The sequence below is a fragment of the Panthera pardus genome, unplaced genomic scaffold (assembly GCF_024362965.1).
Source record: "Panthera pardus isolate Hobbes unplaced genomic scaffold, ASM2436296v1 HiC_scaffold_10, whole genome shotgun sequence".
Classification (NCBI taxonomy): domain Eukaryota; kingdom Metazoa; phylum Chordata; class Mammalia; order Carnivora; family Felidae; genus Panthera; species Panthera pardus.
Window position 1 is genome coordinate 42,466,522 of NW_026526655.1, and position 20,642 is coordinate 42,487,163.

At 36.1% G+C, this 20,642-nt stretch overlaps 1 protein-coding gene across 1 annotated transcript; it reads right to left on the reverse strand.

Moving 5' to 3' along the window:
• Positions 1-11,562: 11,562 nt before the first annotated feature.
• Positions 11,563-11,936, reverse strand: LOC128777021 (non-histone chromosomal protein HMG-17-like). Its single transcript, XM_053902161.1, has one exon. The coding sequence runs from the start codon at positions 11,920-11,922 to the stop codon at positions 11,650-11,652; it is 273 nt and encodes a 90-aa protein (XP_053758136.1). The 5' UTR covers positions 11,923-11,936; the 3' UTR covers positions 11,563-11,649.
• Between the last annotated feature and the right edge of the window lie 8,706 nt (positions 11,937-20,642).

Here is a 20,642-nt window from a genome sequence, read left to right on the forward strand (position 1 = left end):
TATTTTTCTTTTGCTTATTGTTAGCATGTCTAATATCTAGCCAAGAGTTTAGGACATAATAATGTTTATCTTATTTTGTGCTCCTCTTTTTTATTTGCTTAATTTGAAAATATTTTAATTTTATCTTGCTGTATATACAAATCATTACACCAGCTTTGGAACAAATTGGGTTCGAAATGAATATAAATGAGTAATTTAAATCTATTTAGGATGCGTTAACAAAATAACAAAATTAAATAAAATACATAATAGTGGGAAGTAAACAGACAAAAATGCTCTCTGTAATCAGTCGGTTTTTTATTTCTTTTAACGTTTATTTATTTTTGAGACAGAGAGAGACAGAGCATGAACGGGGGAGTGTCAGAGAGAAAGGGAGACACAGAATCCGAAACAGGCTCCAGGCTCTGAGCTGTCAGCACAGAGCCCTACCCGGGGCTCGAACTCACCACCATGAGATCATGACCTGAGCCAAAGTCAGACGCTCAACCGACTGAGCCACCCAGGCGCCGCGAGTAATCAGTGGGGTTTGAAATGGATTTTGACGTGTTTGAAGGACCCACAATGGTAAAGGTGTATAAAAACCCTTCAAAAAAAAAAAAAAAAAAAAGCAATTACAGGAGTAAAGATGGGCATAAGCAAGTTGTGGTCAAAAGACAACAAGAAGTTTGATGGGGTTCAGAGAAGATAGGGTTCCAAATCAGCAGAGAACATCCAGAGCAGAGTGGAGAAGGCAGCACACAAACCGAAGATGACAACTAGGAATTAGTTAAGTGCAGAAAGAGTGAATATGAAAATAGCATGTTCCCCAAGGACAGAGACAAGTTCAGAGCTAATGAGCTCAGTTAAGCTTGAATGAGAAACTAGGGTTCTGCTTGCATTCAGGCCAGTGTAAGTCCATAAGGAGCCAGCTGGGAAAGCAGGTTTCAAATCTGAGGATTGGAGTTGGTGTCCAGAGAAGACATAAGACATGAACAGATACAGAGGCAGGGGCATGTCAGAGTGACATCTAATACATGAAACTGGACATTAAAATTTGAGTAATAAATGGAATTTAGACCACAACAGCAAAAAGGAACAAAACCTCAGCATTTGATAGAAACATATATAAACATTAGACAGTACAAATAAATGGCTTTCTAGTCGAGGGGCTTAACACATACATTCTGTGCTGTGCCACTGGACAGATTATTCCAGGTGTTAGAAGCCTTTGGATAGGGCCTGGGAGCTCTAATAAACAGAGGCCATGCAGATTTGCAGATTAGGACAGAGTTAAGTTTCGTATTCAGCAATGAGGCCACAACATAGAAATGGCTTTCCTTTTTATTAGCAAGCAAAGATAATTGTGTCAGTATTTTTTCCTCACCCTTATCCATTGCCATCTACCATAACTGGCTATATTTCTATCTGTGTAAAGCATGCAGTCTCTTCCTTTTCATCGCTCAGGTTAATCTTCCTAAAGGGTCCTTTCTTTCTCAGCCTTTCCTATTTTCAAAAGTATACAAAAGTATTTTATTTTCCATGAAGCACTTGACTGTTTTTGCCTTCATTCAAAGACTACCCACTGGCTACCAAAGACTCCTATCCTTTGTTCCCCAGGAGAGAGGTGGTGCTGATGTTCACCCTTCTGAACACATTCTTTCCTCTTCAATGACCTACGGATTCAGTATTTCTGTCACCACCTGTAGTTTGTAATTTTATGAATTTAATCATTATTTAGCTTATTTTATCTTCGAATGTTTCATTTTCCCGGCACGGTTTTAACTGTTTAAGGACAAGTTCCCAGATCACTATACGCTCAGCAGAAGCTCAGTAAATGCCTGGTCAACTAGACTTTGCCAATCGACTAGAAAGACTTGGGGCGCCTGGGTGGCGCAGTCGGTTAAGCGTCCGACTTCAGCCAGGTCACGATCTCGCGGTCCGTGAGTTCGAGCCCCGCGTCAGGCTTTGGGCTGATGGCTCGGAGCCTGGAGCCTGTTTCCGATTCTGTGTCTCCCTCTCTCTCTGCCCCTCCCCCGTTCATGCTCTGTCTCTCTCTGTCCCAAAAATAAATAAAAAAAAAAAAACGTTGAAAAAAAAAAATTTTTAAAAAAAAAGAAAGACTTGATTAATTTGCAAAGTTTTATTTTCTACGCTGTGTTTCATATAATTTTTTCTCTCAGATACAACTAGTGATTTGTTCTCCTAGCAATTTCTCTAAAATGTTAAAACCTTTCTGCTCTCACTTTCTGTCTCAATTTAGTTTCTTGCCAACCTCTTCTACTTGGACGAAACTTCTCATGCTATTTTATAAAATTAAGGACGGAGTAAGGTTTTAAACTGAAGTCAGGTTTGAACATTTCGGAATGACAAGGGAGAGAGTTACACCCTGGAATAATCTTAGGGGGCAACAGTGAGCAGACTTGTCTCCCAAGAAACACCCAGAAATCTCTTTCCCACTTTGTCCTTCCATCCCCTGACTGTAACGTGAGACTATGGCTGTGAAATAAAGTGTGGCACCATTACATGATTCCAAGGCTTGGATTGCACAGGTCCATCAGTATCCAGGTGTTTGAGAGAAAGTAAAACCAAGGGACCAAAGAGGAATGTGTCAAGATCATTTAACAACTCTATCGGTGTTAATATTATTGTCTCTGTTGATTTTAGCATCAAACTGACTTATCTCTCTCCTCTGAGTCTTTCACTGGCAAATGGTAAATGTCAAAATCTCTAGGTGATGAATGAAGAAGAAAAATATAAGACCAATAGTTAGTAGATGCTGCAGTATAGGGAATGCATGTTCTTTTCCTTTTATTGCTAAGCCAGAGAGAAATCTCAGTAATACACTGCTGGGTTTTTTTTTTTTAACCTCTTGTATATAACACGAATGATAACACTATGAAAACCGTATCAAGGCTTGGTCTCCAATGAACTTACTACACTGAAAAAAATGTAGTTTTTTATATCACTGCACACAATCAAAAGGCCCAGTAGATGTTCAATGATACGAGACTCCATAGATCATTCTAGCAGTGACTACCAAAATACATAGATACTTTATTACTTTAGTTTTTTTGCCAAAAAGTCTATATAGCATATAGCCTTCTGCATAAATTCAATGCAGGAAACAAAGTCAGCAACCACTAGACATAAATTTCCTTTCAAAAGGAATACACACACATATGCGCACACACGATGTAAATTCTTATTTTTGCTTTAAGGAAATTTTAATGTGATCTATTTTTTGTTTTGTTTTGTTTTTTTTTTGCCCAGATAAATATAAACTCTGGGCACCAGCATTCGTGTGTGTATTTGTGTGTGTGTGTGTGTGTGTGTGTGTGCATGTGTGTGTGTGTGTGTGTCATCAAGATCATGGTAAACTTGAATTTTGGGTACTTTACTAATTAATTACACCCCAATTATCAGGTGTTCTCTTATCCTCATAGCCTGTCTCTATCCAGCTCATTCAAATCCCTATGCAAACATCACCCCCTTCACTTCTATTTTTCAATATTATCACACACACCATTTCAGGATGTTTGTTTCTAGTTTTAATAAAAATTGCTTGGGTCGCCTGGGTGTCTCAGTCCATGGAGCATCCAACTCTTGATTTCTGCTCAGGTCATGATTTCACGTCTTGGGATCGAGACCCATGCCATCCTTAGCCTGCTAAGGATACTCTCTCTCCCTCTCCCTCTGCCCCTCCCTCACATGCACATGTACATGTGTGCTCTCTCTCTCTCTCAAAAAAAAAAGAAAAGGAAAGGAAAGGAAAGGAAAGGAAAGGAAAGGAGAGAAAAGAAAAGAAAAGAAAAGAAAAGAAAAGAAAAGAAAAGAAAAGAAAAGAAAAAAGAAAAAGCACTTAAAAAATAAAAATTGCCTAAGGGGGATGGGAGTTTTACTTCACGCACATTTACCCTTTCCTCTTTAGACACTCTCCTCTTTGTTGGTCTCTCCTGTGGAGCCAAGTTTAGCTCTTCTTCTCTTCTGGCCCTTCCTCTGACCTGTGATTGTCTCCACCAGCCCCTCCTTCTTCTCTGCTGAAAGCAAAGCCCTTTGCCTTAAGTCCCCTGAGCATTAGACCAATACCCAGGACAGAGAAACTCCTTTCTACCCCAGAGTGGGCCTGTGAACAAATACAATCCCCAGACCACAAACTCAAGTATGCAAAAAAAAAAATTTCCTTTTCCTTCTCTTTATGTCTTATAAACCACTGTAATTTCACCATTGTGCCCTAAGCTTCCATCCGAAAGAAATACACATGTCCGTCATGGCAAAGGTGTTCCTTTTGTCTAGATTATCCTACAAGTCAAAACAAAGGTTTTTCTTTCGTCTGGGTTATCCACAGGACTATCACCACATTAGCGAGGCAGTTGTGTGTCACGGAGATGTCCCTGATTTCTGTCCCAGTAACTGCTCAAGTCTAGTGATGCTCTGCTATGAGTAAAAGAAATTGGTGACTGGCGCTATAGCCCTGTCTGCCTAGATGCACTGGGTAGCTGCTCCTGTCCGGTATTAAACACATCCTTGGTGCCTCTGGCAGAAACCTGACCTCAAGATGTGTTACTCAGGGACACACAGATCTCTCTACCCTTCTCCTCAGGGCAGGACAATCTTTTTCAGTCTGGGGAAGAAGCTTGAGTCACTCACTGATCCTCCTGTTTCTTCATAGACTCAGTTTCTACCGAGGATTCCTCTTTTCTCACTTAGGCAAACTTAAATTCCCTGGAGAATTTAAATTTTAGAAAATTGAAGCCAGAAAAAGTTGGAGACACATAATTGAGGGAAGCTAAGTGAAAGCTGACACCTGTCTGTGTGGAAAAGGAAGCAAGGATGAGGAATTAAAAATACAAATTAGTATCTCAAAATAGAATCTATCCAGAAAAAAATATTATTGATAAAGGTGGGTTGTTTGCCACCATCAAAGAAACCCTGGCCCTGTGTGATAAAAGAATATTATTTTCTCCATATCATTATGAATTCACTGTAATTATCCATGACCATCTTTCAGCGATCCTGGTTACTCATAACTCTAACATGCCAATTTAAAATATCATTCATACAGATATACCCCATAAACAATGAGCTCCTTGAGAGTAAAAATCATATTATTTAATTATTAAATTATAAACATTAGTTTTAGGTCTGCCATATAATAATTTAATAATAATTTGTTGAATAGATGGATGATGGATGAGTTAAATTTAGAAGTTTAACACACAGATACACACATACATACACATTTGCACACACACAATTATTAGAAATCTATAAAGTGCCTATCATATAGCAGACTCATTTTTTCCTTCTCTATTTACTACCTTGAACTCTGCATGAAATGTGCATAACTATTACAAGACAATGGTGGCAATTGTTCAAAGCTTAATTGGCACAGTGGTAAGGCTGTTCTAGAGACTGTTAGAAAGGTACTAACAATTAGTTTCCCCATTTGTCCAAAATCTGCTTATATAAATGCAGTTTCATTCTCAGCCTTTGAAAGGTTAGATAGCCAAAGTCATTAAAACATTAAAACAAAAGTATTAGACATCAAACATGTGCAAGAGCATGATTTTGTAATCACATAGATTACCATCTAATGCAATTAATTTCATCAATAATATGAACAAAGCATGTTTTGGAATTATCATCTGATTGTCTATTTTCAATGGTAGGTGTAACTGGGACTGAAAATCTTTTTATGTAGTTTATAGGGGTTTAAATCATCAGCCAATTGAAGTAAAACTTTAAACTTATGAGACGAAAACATACATTCACACAAAAAAACCTGTACGTGAATATTTATAGAACCATTACTTGTAACAGCCAAAATCAGGAAATATCAGGAAAATCAAATGTTTTTCAACAGATGGATGATTGAGCGAGTTGTGGTACATCCACACCAGGAAATACTACTCACCAATAAAAAGGAAGAGACTATTGAGGCATGCAACAACTTAGGTCTTCAGAGAACTATGTTGAATGAAAAAAGCCAGTCCCAAAGAGTAACATATTGGATGATTCCATTTATATAACATGCCAAAATGACAAAATTTAGAAATGGAGTATAGATTGGTGGTTGCAGGGAGTTAAGGATCATACAGATTGAGGATTGCACGGAGCTTGTAAAATTACAACACTTGGATTTTGTGGTGATGAAACCCTTTAGTATCTTGACTATAGTAGTAGATACATGAACCTACACATGTGATAAAATTGCATCACATGGACATATGTACACATACACACAAACACACACAAATGCGTATAAGCAAAATTGAGTAAGATTGGTTGACTGTATCAGTGTAAATGTCCTAGTTGAAATATTATAATTTTATAATATATAACCATCAGGAGAAATGGGTTAAAAAGTATATGAAATCTCTCTGTATTATTTCCTACAACTGCAGGTGAGTCTGTAATTATGTCAATAAAATCTCAATAAAAGTATAATTCTTAAAAATTAGTCACTGTTATCCAAGAATAAAATGCAATAGGAAATGATGATTGTAAAAACTATTAATTTTATATACAAAACTATTAGTTATCAATTTAAAATAGTTAAATAGAGAAATAGAGTGACAATACAATTATTAACAGTGTGTATGTGAAATAATTTAGGAAAATGCCTTTGTGGGGGCACCTGGCTGGCTTAGTCAATAGAGTATGTGAGTCTTGAGCTCAAGGTCTTGAGTTTGAGTCCCACGTTGGGTGTACAGGTTACTAAAAATTAAAAAAAAAATTCTTTGTGACTCAATAATTATTTGTAAAAGAAATCAGTGGTGAGCAAGAAAAACCTAGAAATTAGATGATTGCAAATCTTCTCAAAATGGTTTTACTATTTTAGCATAATAATAAACAGATCTATGTTAATTAGATTTAGTTATTTAATTAAATTTAACCCATGAGTTAAGACAAGAAAAAAGAATGCCAAAATTATGTATGACAGCATCTATGATCAAACCTTTTCAGTATAGACATAATAAAGGCTATAAAAAACATAGAAAAAAGAAGAAAGTGTTTGAGAAAATTAGTCTGTCCCCATAATACCATGCTTTGTAGTTGATATCTCTTAAAGTAAAAAATATTCATTAAGGGCACCTGCGTATCTCAGTCAGTTAAACATCTGACTCTTGATTTTGGCTCAGGTCATGATCTTGGCTCAGGTCATGATCTCATGGTCATGAGATAGAGTCCTGCATCAGAGGCATGGAAACTCTTTATGATTCTCTCCCTCCCTCTTCCTCTGCCCCTCCCCTGCTCTCTCTCTCAATCTCTCTCTCTCTCTCTCTCTCTCTCTCTGAAAGAAAAAAAAAGTAAAAAAAAAAATATTTATTAAACTGACCACACACACACACACACACACACACAAATGTATCATTTGAAAATGCCAAGAAATTCATGTTTCTACTCTGTAATATCAAATTTAATATTTGGCTGCCGAAAGTTAAAATAAACCTGCAATGAAAATTTTTTAGATGCAGGTATTTGGGAATTTGGAAGGCAAAAACTTTATTAATCCCATGAGGATCATTATATCTTGGTTACTAATCTTAATTAGTTCAGAGGTGAATAAAAACCTACCACAATGATTTTACCTGTGCCTATAATGTGCAAGCCACTTTATATGGCCGTGGTTCTTAATCTATAATGTGTATGCAAATAACATCATGATTTTGTCAAAATGCAGATTCTGTTTTAGTATGTCCAGGGTGGGCCAGGGATTAGGCATTTGTTTTCTTTTTTTTTAAGGTTTTATTTTTAAGTAATCTCTACACCCAATGTGGGGCTAAAACTCACAACCCAAAAATCAAGGTCACATGCTCCACTGACTGAGCCAGCCAGGTGCCTGTAGCTTTTTCTAACAAGCTTTTGAGGAATGCTAGATATGCCTGTCTGGGCATACACTTTGAGTAGCAACGTTGTAGGAGATGCAAATTCTAAGCTGACATTTTCCCTTAAGTATTTTATAGATGTACAGGGGAGATAAAACATAAAAACATAAATGTTCAGTAAAGGCTGACTGTCTCGGTAATTTAGTCTATACTGAAAAATATTGGTGGGAAGTAATATTGAATTAGATTTCTGGGTTATATTGCCCCAGATTTTCTTTATGGATACTAATCCGTTGTGTTGCTTTACTAGGATTTATGCCAATTAAGGCCAAAGGAAATACGCTTAATTAACATGAGTATAGAGTAATGAATTTTGCGATTTTTCAGAAAAAGACAGAGAAACATCAGAAAGTGAATTTCGATCATGCTAATCATTGAAAAGCTTAGGAAAATACGAGATCAGTTTCTAAGAAAGGAGAGCCTGAGGGACACACTAATTCAAGATTTTGTTTTAAGACGGGGGTGCAAGAAAAGGCTACGCTAATAAATAAAAGAAACGACAAATATAAAAAGAAATAAGCTTGGCTAAATTGAAAGTTGATACAACTAAACCTGAAACTTAAATAGGGAACTAGGTCAGGTCACTAGGAATAAATACAAGAAATGCTTATTACTTTGATAAAAGGACAAAGAAGGACAAAAGTAAATTTAAATGCAACTTGCAACAATAAGAACAAGAAAACCAACTCAGAGGACAGAAAGCTAATAACAGAACTCAAGAAAAGTAAAAGATGGAAAACACTAACTATAGAAAAAATAAAACAACAATATTTCTATAAACAAAATCTGAGATAAAAATGTTAAAAGACACAGGTCTTAGATCTCAGCATACTTTTTGAATAGTGCCGTCTTTAGTGAAAAAAGCTATAAATGTATTGATTTTCTAATACATTATTTGTTTTTAAGTGTCAGATTGTTCTAAAATCATACAAAACACTTTGTAGGGAAGAAGGATTCCAGGCCAAACCTAAAAAAAAAAAAGGTTACATTGAAGAATAATTTTGGACTACACCAGACAAGGAGTATAAGAGTTTGAAACTTTCATCAAAAATTACAACTGGGTGGGGCGCCTGGTTGGCTCAGTTGGTTGAGCATTCGATTCTTGATTTTGGCTCAAGTCATTATCCCAGGATCATGGGATTGAGCCCCGAGTTGGCCTTTGTGCTGAGCATGGAACCTGCTTGGGATTCTGTCTCTCTCTCTCTCTCTCTCTCTCTCTCTCTCTCTTTCAAATAAACAAAAATGTTTAAAAAAATTACAACTGGAAGAAGTTCCCAAATCTAAGATGTAGAAAAAAAGAAATATATGTGTTTACAAGAAATGTATGTATAACATACTTATGGAATTAGAAAATATATAAATTAAATAAACCAGTCCTACATAATCTTGGTAAAATAACCTCCATCTTGGGAAGAAGGTAGTGTGACTAATTATAACTATAGATGAACAGATACATGCTTAAATACATATAGAAAACAGAGACAATTGGAAACTTGATATAAAGACTTAAGAAATAGTTTACCTTCAGGGCACCTGGATGTCTCAGCATCCAACTTCGGGTCAGGATCATGATCTCAAGGGTCATGAGTTTGAGTCCTGCGTCGGGCTCTGTGCTGACAGCTCAAAGCCTAGAGCCTGCTTCAGATTCATGTCTCCCTCTCTCTACCCCTCCCCCTGTCTCTGTCTCTCTCCCAAGAATAAATAAACATTAATTTTTTTTAAAGAAATGGTTTCCCTAATAGCCATAATTATAAAGAAACAATCTGACCTATTTGTGTAGGTTATGAAATAACAAATCCAGAGAGAGAATTTCAGAAGAAAATAAAATTAAATGGATCCAAAGACATTACCACACGATTGGCACATATTTGACAAACTTGCAGGATTCTCTAATGGTGGGAAGATATAGACAAAGATATATAGATGGTGATAGATAGCTACTGGATAGGTAGATGGTAGATAGATAGATAGATAAATAGATAGATAGATAGATGATAGATAGATAGGTAGGTAGGAATGGATGCCATCCAGAACAACAACACCATACCAATTTATGAGTCCATTTGTATTGCATAATTGTGAGTGGGATACACTGTTAGAGTACCATCCACACTTCTTTGACGCTCAAGGTCTAGCACTGTTCCCTGGTATTGAACTCCAAGTATCTGTGACTCTCCATGTAAGGTTTTCTCTAGGCCCACATAGAAGGGGCAAGGTGGTAGTGCCTGGCAGATAATCTTCTTGAGAGCAGTCAGCTGCTACTGATAGATGGAAATTGAGAGGCTAGAACTCCCAGCTTTCTAATCCCATAGATGAAAAATTTAAGATACATTGCACGTAGTCCTTCAGAATTCCCCAGCAGAGCTAAGCTCTAGCTTTCAACCGTGGTAACCAGACTGTGTCCTGTCTCACTTAATGGGTTTTCTTTCCAGTGAATCCTGGCAAAGAGATTCCAAAGAGATCCCTGTGAACTTATATTTTTGTCACAGTGTTTTCTGCAGGACCACAACCTCTGACATAATGTTAGTCTGTATCCAAATTTCTCTCAACGACGGATATTAATTTTGGGGGCACTTGGGTGGCTTCGTCTGTTACATGTCTGGCTTTTGGTTTCAGCTCAGGTCATGATTTCATGATTCGTGAATTCGAGTCCCGCATCAGGCTCCATGCTGACAGCACAGAGCCTGCTTGAGATTCTCTCTCCCTCTCTCTCTGCCCCTCTCCCACTCATGGGCATGAGCTCTCTCTCTCTCTCTCTCTCTCTCTCTCTCAAAATCAATAAATAAGCTTTAAAAAATGGATGTTATTTTTTTAATTCCTGATAAACTGGTAAGGATAATATTATTTATAGTAAGTGTTTTTATTGGCATGTTAAAATTATTAAAGAAGTTTATATGTTTTCTTGCTTTTGTTCATTTCAAATATCTCTTTTTTGGGTTGCATTAGTCCTTTTCTTCCTTTTTTTTTTCCCAAGCCAAACTGTATCCAGCTTTATTAAAGATACTTTTCATAAACAATCATGGTATTTCAGGCAGGACATGGGCAGACAATCGTTAACAGTATAGAAGAACTTTCAAACTCCCTTCTTCAATGGACTACCAAAATCAGAAAGCCACTATAGAACCCAATGAAGTCTTCATTTGATGCTCTGAACAGGGAAAGTTTAGAGTGAGGGTTGACATTTTACATTTAGCATGTTGTTTAACAACTTTTCACAAGCCGACCCTGAATTTCAGGAAATGAAATGAAAATGGCAGAATTATCAATCTGAAGCTCCACAAGCTAAAAAAGGAACTCTTTTGAGGGATGCCATCTCCATGGTGACACTGTAAAGTCCAGATTGCCTGACAAACTGGGAACCATTTCTTGGGGTCAGGTTCCAACAGGTCTCTGGGTTTAAGGGAGTCAAGTCTATGTTGAAGGCAGAGGGAGAAAAGGACATAAGAAATGAATTTTCGATTTTCCACCCCACAAGGCGTTTGTTGCCAAGGTGGCTAATGTGCGTTAACATCAAGGAATCGCTCCTCCTGGGAACCAAGAGGAAGTTTCTCAGAACTAGAAGGGAATGGTGTTTTTCCCCTTGAATCAGTCTAGCTTCAGAGATATTCTATTAGTGACATATGCCCTTCCCCCAAAACAACAATGAAGTGTTCTGTGTGCTAACAACATAGCTTTAAAAAAAAGTAAAACAAAATTCTGCATTTTTATAAAACTTGATAAAAAACAGTATTTCAAACTGTACAGTCACCAGAAGTACACAGTTATCAAAAATGCACACACTTCACTTGGCGTCTCCGGCACCTTCAGCTTTCTGTGCCTGGTCTGTTTTGGCATCTCCATTTTCTGCTGGGTTATTCCCATCCTTGCCAGCATCAGCTTTCCCCTTTTTCCCTTTGGGTACCTTCTCTCCCTTCTTTGCAGGGGCCTTTTTAGGTTTGGGCTCTGGCTTCGGAGGAGCAGGTTTAGCAGATAACCTTGCAGATCTTCTCTGGGGCTCATCCTTCCCCTTGGCTGTATCTCCTTTAGCATCCCCTTCAGCCTTTCTCTTGGGCATGGTGGTAACGGTGGAGGAGGGACATAGGTGCTGGACACTGGGACGCAGGGTCGCGTGGGCTTTGGCCGGTCCTAGGGTCGTTCTCGCCTTCTATTCTTCACACTGCTCCTGCGTTAGTCCTTTTCTTAGTAAAGAAGTAATTTGTTCTTATTGTCTTGAAAGATCATAATCTACTAAGGAGCTAAATTACTTTATTATAATATATGTTTCAAAGTGTTTCTAGTACGTGTTTGTGATATATACATTTATGTATCATGAATTTGTCATTCCAAGATATGTAGTCAAATTAGTCAAACATTTATGATTCTTGACCTTTTTTTCACCAAAAACTGTCTTTATGGGTATTAACAAGAAAACCACAGGCCCACAATGGCATCACTTATATTAGTCCCCAAGTCAGTAAACTATGACTTAATATCTCACCTGACTGCAGTTTCAACCCAGAAAATGTAAGCCTTAACCAGTCACCATGGAAATTTCCTGGTCAGCACTCAGGAAATTACCCAGCAACCCCCTTCCATTCCCTATGAGGGGGACCTTGCCTAAAACAATGAATTCTTTGCTAATAATTTCCTTTTTTCCACTCCCTCCCTACCTTAAAAAACCTTTCCATTTCTGTAGTCTTTTGGAGTTCTCCTCTACTTGCTAGATGGGGTGCTGTCTGATTCATGAATTGATTAATAAAGCCAATTACAGCTTTAAAATTTACTCAGTTAGATTTTTGCCATTTAACAGATTTATTTAACTAATAATAAGCTATTGTGTTCATCTGATACTTATAGCTTCTTTTTTCTTTTAACTGCTTTTCTTTACAAATAATTAAAAGTTTACCTCCTCACTTTGGCTGGTTATATTTCAATTCATTTTGTCTAATGGCCTATGTCTAGGAATGATGAAGACTGACAGTTTTATATTTTTCTGCTTTTAAAATAAATGTTCCTATTGTTTCCTGTTAAGCATAGTACTTACCTTCAGGGGGAAAGAAATCTTCCTAACCCTATCCACTGATGAGTTTTTTCATGACTAATTTTAAATATTATCAAATGTCTTTTGGCATAAAAATTTGATTATGCAGTTTTTCTCATTTAACCTATTAATATGGTGAATCAAAATAATTTATTTATTCAGGAATATTATGACACCATATAAACTCAGAAATATCAGGATATAGATGGGACCAAACAAGGTTGATTCTTATGTAGTGCTGGAATTTGGTATTTAATATGTTGATTGTAATTGAAGATTTTTATATGATCTTTTATAGTATGTTGATATCAAAGTTACATAACCTTTAAAAACAAATAGAATGTTTTCTTTGATTGTCTATGCTCCAAAATTATTTCAACAGCAGCAAATTTACTTGTTTAAATATTTAAAACTATTTGAACCTAGAAAACATTATTGGTTTCTCTTGTTTAATAGCTTATACATAAGGAGTATTACTATAGACATAGTTTTATTGAATGGATTTAGGTTTTGTTGGTCAATTTTGGAAATCTTTATTTTTCTAGAAAAAGGTTTGATTTATCCAGACTTTCATTTCTGGTAGATATTATTGGGAACATTTTTTTAATATAATTGTTTTTTCCTCTGTGATTGTGTACTTTTTTATTCCTAATTACAATTATATGTATTTTCTCTTCTTTACTTGATTCATCCAAGTAGTAATCTATTTTATTGTCTTTAAAAAATTAGCTCTTAAATTCATAGTTAGGTATTTTAATTTCCAATGTTGTGTTCATGTCTTTCTTCTCTGTCCTGAGTAACATTTTTTTTTCCAAATTTGTGATTTGGTTCTAATGATTTCACCTTTTTGCTATAAAAACACTAAAGTTGTTTTTTTTTTTATGATAATTATAATTAGTGTCCTCCTTGTATTTATCTTCTAGATTTAGTATTTACTCTTAGGCTTTTTCATTTGCGGTTACTATATTTGGTTTGGCTTTGGTTGACTGGATCAGACCTTAACTGACTTTATTTTCTCTTGTTTTGAAGCGCAGGCAGGCCCACAGACTGAAAAAGCCCAGCTTCCCAATACAACTCCTGGAACTGTTGGTGAAGATTCCTAAGCTCTTGCATATGTAAGACCATCTTGCTGTTGGTTTTCTAATGTAAATGGACTATTTACACAATTCTCAGAGCACCCACTTCCCTTTACTTACTTATTTATTTATTTATTTATTTATTTAAATAAATTTTTTAATGTCTATTTTTGAGGCAGACAGAAAACGAGCAGGGGAAAGACCGGGGGACAGATTCTGAAGCAGGCTCCAGGCTCTGTGCTGTCAGCACTCGAACCCAGGAACTGCAGGGTCATGACCTGAGCTGAAGTCCATTGCTTAACTGACTGAGACACCCAGGTGCCCCACCCTCTTCCCTTTAAAAGTGTCTATATTTTGAACTCCTTTCTAGCTGTGTAAGCCTGCATTTAAAATATATTTTTTAATGTTTTTAATGTTTAAAATATATTTTTTAAATGTTTTTAAAATATACCTGCTGCACAGGCATGAATGTTCACCGAAATTGACAATTTTCTCTTTAAGTTCAAGAACTGAAACAGGAAATGCCTTGGAATCGGTCTTTCCAGTGTAGAAAGTGATTTCCTTTTCACTAACAATGTTTCTTTCATTACCTAACAATAGGATTTTATTACTTTTTGAATTCGTGTCCATTTCATTTATTTGCATTTCTTTTGCACCCTACAGGTGTAGTCTTCCCTGCACCTCCTGCTAAGTCTGTTCTCTGCTCATTTTTATCTTTCTGTAACTTATCCCTGTATCCTTCAGGCTAAGATCTGATTCACTGACTTGTTTGTTGCTGTTGTTTGTTTTTATTTGTTTTCTTCCCCGCCCCCCCGGCATATTTATTTCATATGTTGACACAGGTAAATGTTTTTAAGCTCTCAGTATCATTATTTCCCCTCTTTATTTTCGTAACCCTGTGAAATCATGCTTTCATCTGTTGCATGAGCAATCCCTATTTCATTTAGTCTATGTTTTTTTTTTAATTTCCTTGCAAGAACAATTCATTTGAGAATAGTATTTTCAACTGCTTCCTGGAATCAATCTTGTGAGATGCTCTTTCTTTTGTGTGAGATGTTTTATTTCTTATACTTTGTCCTAAATGTGTAGTTTTTTTTGCCCCCCCTTCTCCTCATTGTTTATCTTTAAACTTGGAAGTTCCTTTCCCACACTGGCCATACCTCCAAAAACAGTGTGAGTAGAATATCCTTGAGTACCCTTTGGATCTCCCCATAGAGCTTTGTTACAGGAAACACTATTCTTGCTGTCTTATTTTTTTTTCATGAAATGACTTCTCAGCAGAGGCAATACAGAAAGGGAACTCCTGGGTCCTCTCTCCACCTGCTGCAGGTGGTCCCTCACCTGGTCCCTCCATCAGGTGAGATTAATGTGCCAGATCCGATGAGGGGTGGCCTATAGCCTTACCATTCCTGGTGGGTGATACCTTTTATAGTCTACTTATTTTTGGTCAGGTCTTTTGTCAAATTCCGGAGGGAAAACTGAGGGGGGAGTAGGTGGTGGCTATTACATTCTTAAGAGGAACCTTATGCCCAAGGGGGTTTGCTGTGATCGGACCCTCCCAACATGTTCCAAAATATGTGTTTCCCCACCCAGGAACCTCAGATCCTACCCTTTCCCTCTCTGCCTATTTTATTCTATTTTTCCCCTATTATAAAAGGTTATGAATTAGGTTTCCTTTAAACCTTGAAACTCTTGATAATGTGAATTGTCTATTTTCCTTGTTCGATTAAAAGAGATAGAAAGGAAGCTAGGAACACAGGAGGTTAATTGTAGAAGCTTATGAGAATTCACAATGAATTTTTGCAAACTCTTGAAATTTAGGACATTGATTTTCAGTTGAGAATATATCTTCTGCGAAAAATGGTGTATGGGTGTGAAGTGCCTCTCAGAATCCATTTGTTCTCTCACTTTGGGATCAGCCCTCACTCTAATAATTAAACTAAGACACTATAAAGCAAGAAATGCCACCATATCCTCACGGAAATGTAAGTATAATGCTTGTTGGTAACACACATAGACATGAGACATTTAATCTCAAAACACTGACACAGCACGCTGAGACACTGCCAGTTTTCTGCTTCTTGTTAAGATAGTTATAATTATATTAACTACATATATTAAGAATAATAATAAGTCCAGACTCACAAAGTGTATAAGTGCTAAAAGGAAATATTAGATGATCGGAATTGGTAAAATTAATCTGAAAAACCTTGTTGGAAGAGACAAGTTTGGCATAGGAATTTTAGGAGAAAGTGGATATAACTGCTGGAAGGATGGGCTAGAAATTCTGATTGAAAGAAAAGTTCTGAAAAAGAACACATTCAATTCTTGTTGGCAGAATAATAGAGGTTAAAATACAAGGAGCTTATATTAAGCTTATACAAGTGTTTGTTGAATTGAAAAGCAGTCTTAATCTTCTCTGTCTCCAGAGACTAAAGAATAAATTGTTTAAAATTACTACGATAAATTTAGAATCGAAATAATTAAAATGGTATATGTTAAATCCTTGAACATATCTAATGCTTTGTAATGTACTAAATAGAGATCTAAAATCCAACATTTGGAAGCAGATAGCTGCCCCTAAAAAATGTATTTTCAAATGAGAATGCATAAATGTCTAAACAAACATACCAAAAGCATTTGTCCAAAAACAGGTTATGGTTGAGAGATTTGATTAAGGATAAAGAGTATGATTTTATAGCACCACATCTCTACTTTAAACAGTGATAAATAAAATTTCTCAAGGAATCCTGAAACATTGATGTCAATGACAAGAATAAAGGTAGTTCTGAGAACACCCCGAGTATCTTGGCATTTCTTTCCTCCCCATCTAATGACCCGAGGTTTGGTTCCCACCACACAGACTTTCCTGGTCATTGGTCAGAGATTTTCTCATTTCAGAAAGTGGCTCAAGACCCTTTGCTATGATTACATTCCACTGACTGTTTTGAGAAAGCTAGTAATATCTTAGGATCCAAGGAAGTGTATCAAACAGTTCTCAGTGGACCTTTAATTCAGTCACCACTGTGAATTATGTCAAAAGTTTTCTCTACACATTGTGGACTATAGATTTTTGAATAGGTTTAATACAGATACAGATGAACATTACTTTTTATCTCAAATATTAATACTGCTAGAATCAGAAACGGAACTTTCAAAATGGAACTAGAGATTCTAAATCTCCTTGGAAATAACTGTCTCTCTCATTTTCCTTGGATCAGTGGCTAAGACTGACATGTCAAGGAATCATTGTGATTTTTTTTTCTTTTACTTTTAAACATTTAATTTTCTTCTTTGGTTAAATCTGAATAAATACTTCATGATTAGGAGGGACAGCTGGATATTTGAACAGGTGGTTGCAAAAGATTATGGAATAGCTTCTCAGGAAAACATTCCTAACTAGATACACAGCCATCTGTCAGATATTGTTTAAAAATTCTTATGTGTAGGAAAAATTATGAAATGAGCTCTTAATGGCCTACATATTGACATTTTCAATAATAAAACTATGGGTCAGGTACAAAAAGGGAGGCGTTTAACAGCCCAAGCAATTTTTAACAAAGACATTGTTCTAAATCAGAATTGTCCAAAGTGAACTATATAAATTCTAAAATTAAGATCCTAATACATATTATTAATTAAAAGGAAGGTTGGCAAATACTGCTGAAAAAGGCTTGTTTACACAAAGCTAAAGAATTTTTATTTTTGTTTATATGTTTGGTTTATGTTTATGTTTATGTTTGAAACCCTCAGGGCCTTTAGGATATTAACGTCTAATGTGACATTCTAGGTAAGAAGTGAATTCTGGAGAACATTCACCATTTCAACTAGACAGGTGAATCGAACCAGAATTCAGAATAAGAAACATCAGCTTCATACCAGTTCCAAAACCGTTTCATGATTCAGAGATTGGGGAAGACAGGACACAGAATACCACTGTGGTCTACACCTCTGTGAGGTAGTTACTCCAAGGTCTTGATCCTTCATGTAACATCCTATCACCACATTATTTTAAACAGAAAAGATCTGAACAGAAACTACCAGAAGAGAAACAAGTGTGTATATTCGGGACATTGCCGTCCTCACATATACGGCACTATAGACTAGAAACCGAGAAAGGGAATCACGTAGCTGAGCATGCATAAAATCGTGGTTAGACGAGAACGCTGTCATTTCAGAAACATATGGGGGTGGAGGGGGTTGACGTCGCAGTAGGGCCCAGAGTACATTGGGTACCAGCCCAGTAAAACAGATGAATAGGACTGGGAGTCGTGCAGATTAGCCTGATTAAATTAACACTGGGGATGGTTAAAGCAAAACCAATGTTGAAAAACATTTGATCAGTGACACAGACAGACTTGTTTTGTGTATTTTGCCATTGTTACTGTATAAAGATTCTTTACAGGTGAATTTTCTTGTTGGAGTAAATATACTCTAATATATATCACAAATAAAACTATCTGCTCTTAAAATACATAACTCAGGGGCGCCTGGGTGGCTCAGTTGGTTGAGCATCCGACTCCGGCTCAGGTCATGGTCTCACAGTTCGTGAGTTTGAGCCTGGCGCCGGACTCTGTGCTGACAACTCAGAGCAGGAGCCTGCTTCAGATTCTGTGTCCCCTCTCTCTCTCCGCCCCACCCCTGCTTGTGCTCTCTCTCTGTCTTTCAAAAATGAGTACATATTTTAAAAAAAAATTTTAATAAACAAAAAAAAAATACATAGCTAAGCTTACTCTTAATTATTTTAAATTTCATGCTAGTATTGACATTCATTCATTTTGTAATACTTTTTTTCCTTTTCGTTTTTTTTTTTTTTGTGATTTTTTTTTTATTCCTTCACTTTCGCCAGTGTGTCATCAGCTGTTTTAAGCATATCTTGTGTAAATGTAATGTAGCCAGTTACTTCATATTTTGGCAAAATGGTACCTGCATTTTAATGGTATTATTTAACACATTTGTCCACTAAAATAATAACTGATAATTTTCCGTTTTTATTATGCCCTACTTATTCTTTTTTCCTTTTTTTCTTTTTAACCACACTGCTATGTTGTCTCCATCCCTCACTTGTTTCTCTCTCTTTCTCTCTTCCCACCCCCCACACCTTGGTCCTAGGAGAGGTCCTTGATCTTGTCTGCCACTTTGCTAATGAGATTCTTTCGAAGGTGAATTATGTGAACACAGGATAATGATTTTAGCATAAATTGTTTTCAAATATGATTTGTAAGCATTTAGGGAAAGAAAGTGCTCACTAAATATGAGAACTCAAGATTATGGGTCAGTGGGAGGGTATTACTGTACCAACAGGCTGTTATAAGCATGATCTGGATTTAGCAATTTGAATGTATTTTTAAAAGTATCTTATTATATCATTGAGAGTTGGTTAGATGGTTAAAAATGAGATAAATGAGAGTATGATGCAGTGCATTTCTGGTTTATTAAATAAATGGTTCTATCCAAGATTGATGACTAACGTAGGGATATAAAGCTAGAGTAAGGCATGCAATGGTAGATTTTTTTACATCATTTTGATAACTCACTCTGATGTTCACATGAGTAGAAATCATATCAAATTATCAAATAGCATGATGCTTGAAATAAGGAAAATACATGGAAATTTTACAGTGAATTTTTTTCAAAAAAGACTGAAACGTTAGACTGAATTCAGTAAGATGAAATTTTGTTATTATTTTTTAAGTATCCTCCTTTGGCTTATTAACAAGATATTCTATCTTGGCTGCTGAAAATATAGCTTAACAGCATAGATAAAGAAAATTTAAGAGTAATTGTCGAGATTAAGTTGGATTTGAAGTAACAGTGAATGTCACAACTAATATATCCAATAGCACTTCAGACCGCTGTCAAGTTAAAAATGAGAAAGATATAACCTCTTTTTACTTTTTGCTAGTTAGACCGACCGTGTGGGAATTCTGTGTTCAGTTCAGTGTTCAGCCCATTTCGAGAGGAACCTTGGACAAGCTAAAACGTAACCACAATGGTGAAGATTCACAACCATGAAGGGATCCGTAGATTTATCAGCGATTGTAGATTTAAATATGGGCTAGACAATCATTTGGTGGTGCTGTTTTTTTACTCAGCAAGCTTTCATTGAGTACCTAAGCTGGACTAGTTTCTAGGACTATATAAAACCAACGATACTGGGTCTTTCCCAGTCATACATGCTTACATAAATGACAGCGATGTGAGGTATAATAGAATATTCATTAGATATATTCATATGTGTGTTAGTGCCACCAAGGAAATCTAAATAAATGTATTTCTTTCAATTCTTTGCTATTGAATTTATAACAAATGAGGAAAAATACTACCATGACAATTTTTTCAAGTTTTTATACTTTTTAACCAATGTTTTTCACTCTATGTTTCATTATCATGCTTCTACAAAGAAAATCCATTTTAATTCAATTAATTTAAATTTCATTTAATATCTACCTAATGAAAAAAAATTAAATATCAAGAAAGAAAACCTTGTCAAATATGGTTGAGCATTAGAGACCCACAAACCATTGTAATATCTAAGATTTGGGCCTACCTTTACCTCCCTTCCACCTAAACCAACTCTGTCATTCTGGGGACAATATCTTCCTCATTGAGAATGCATGCTTTACAAACCCATTGTTTATAGATTCACTCAATATTATTAATCCCATCTCCCAAGTT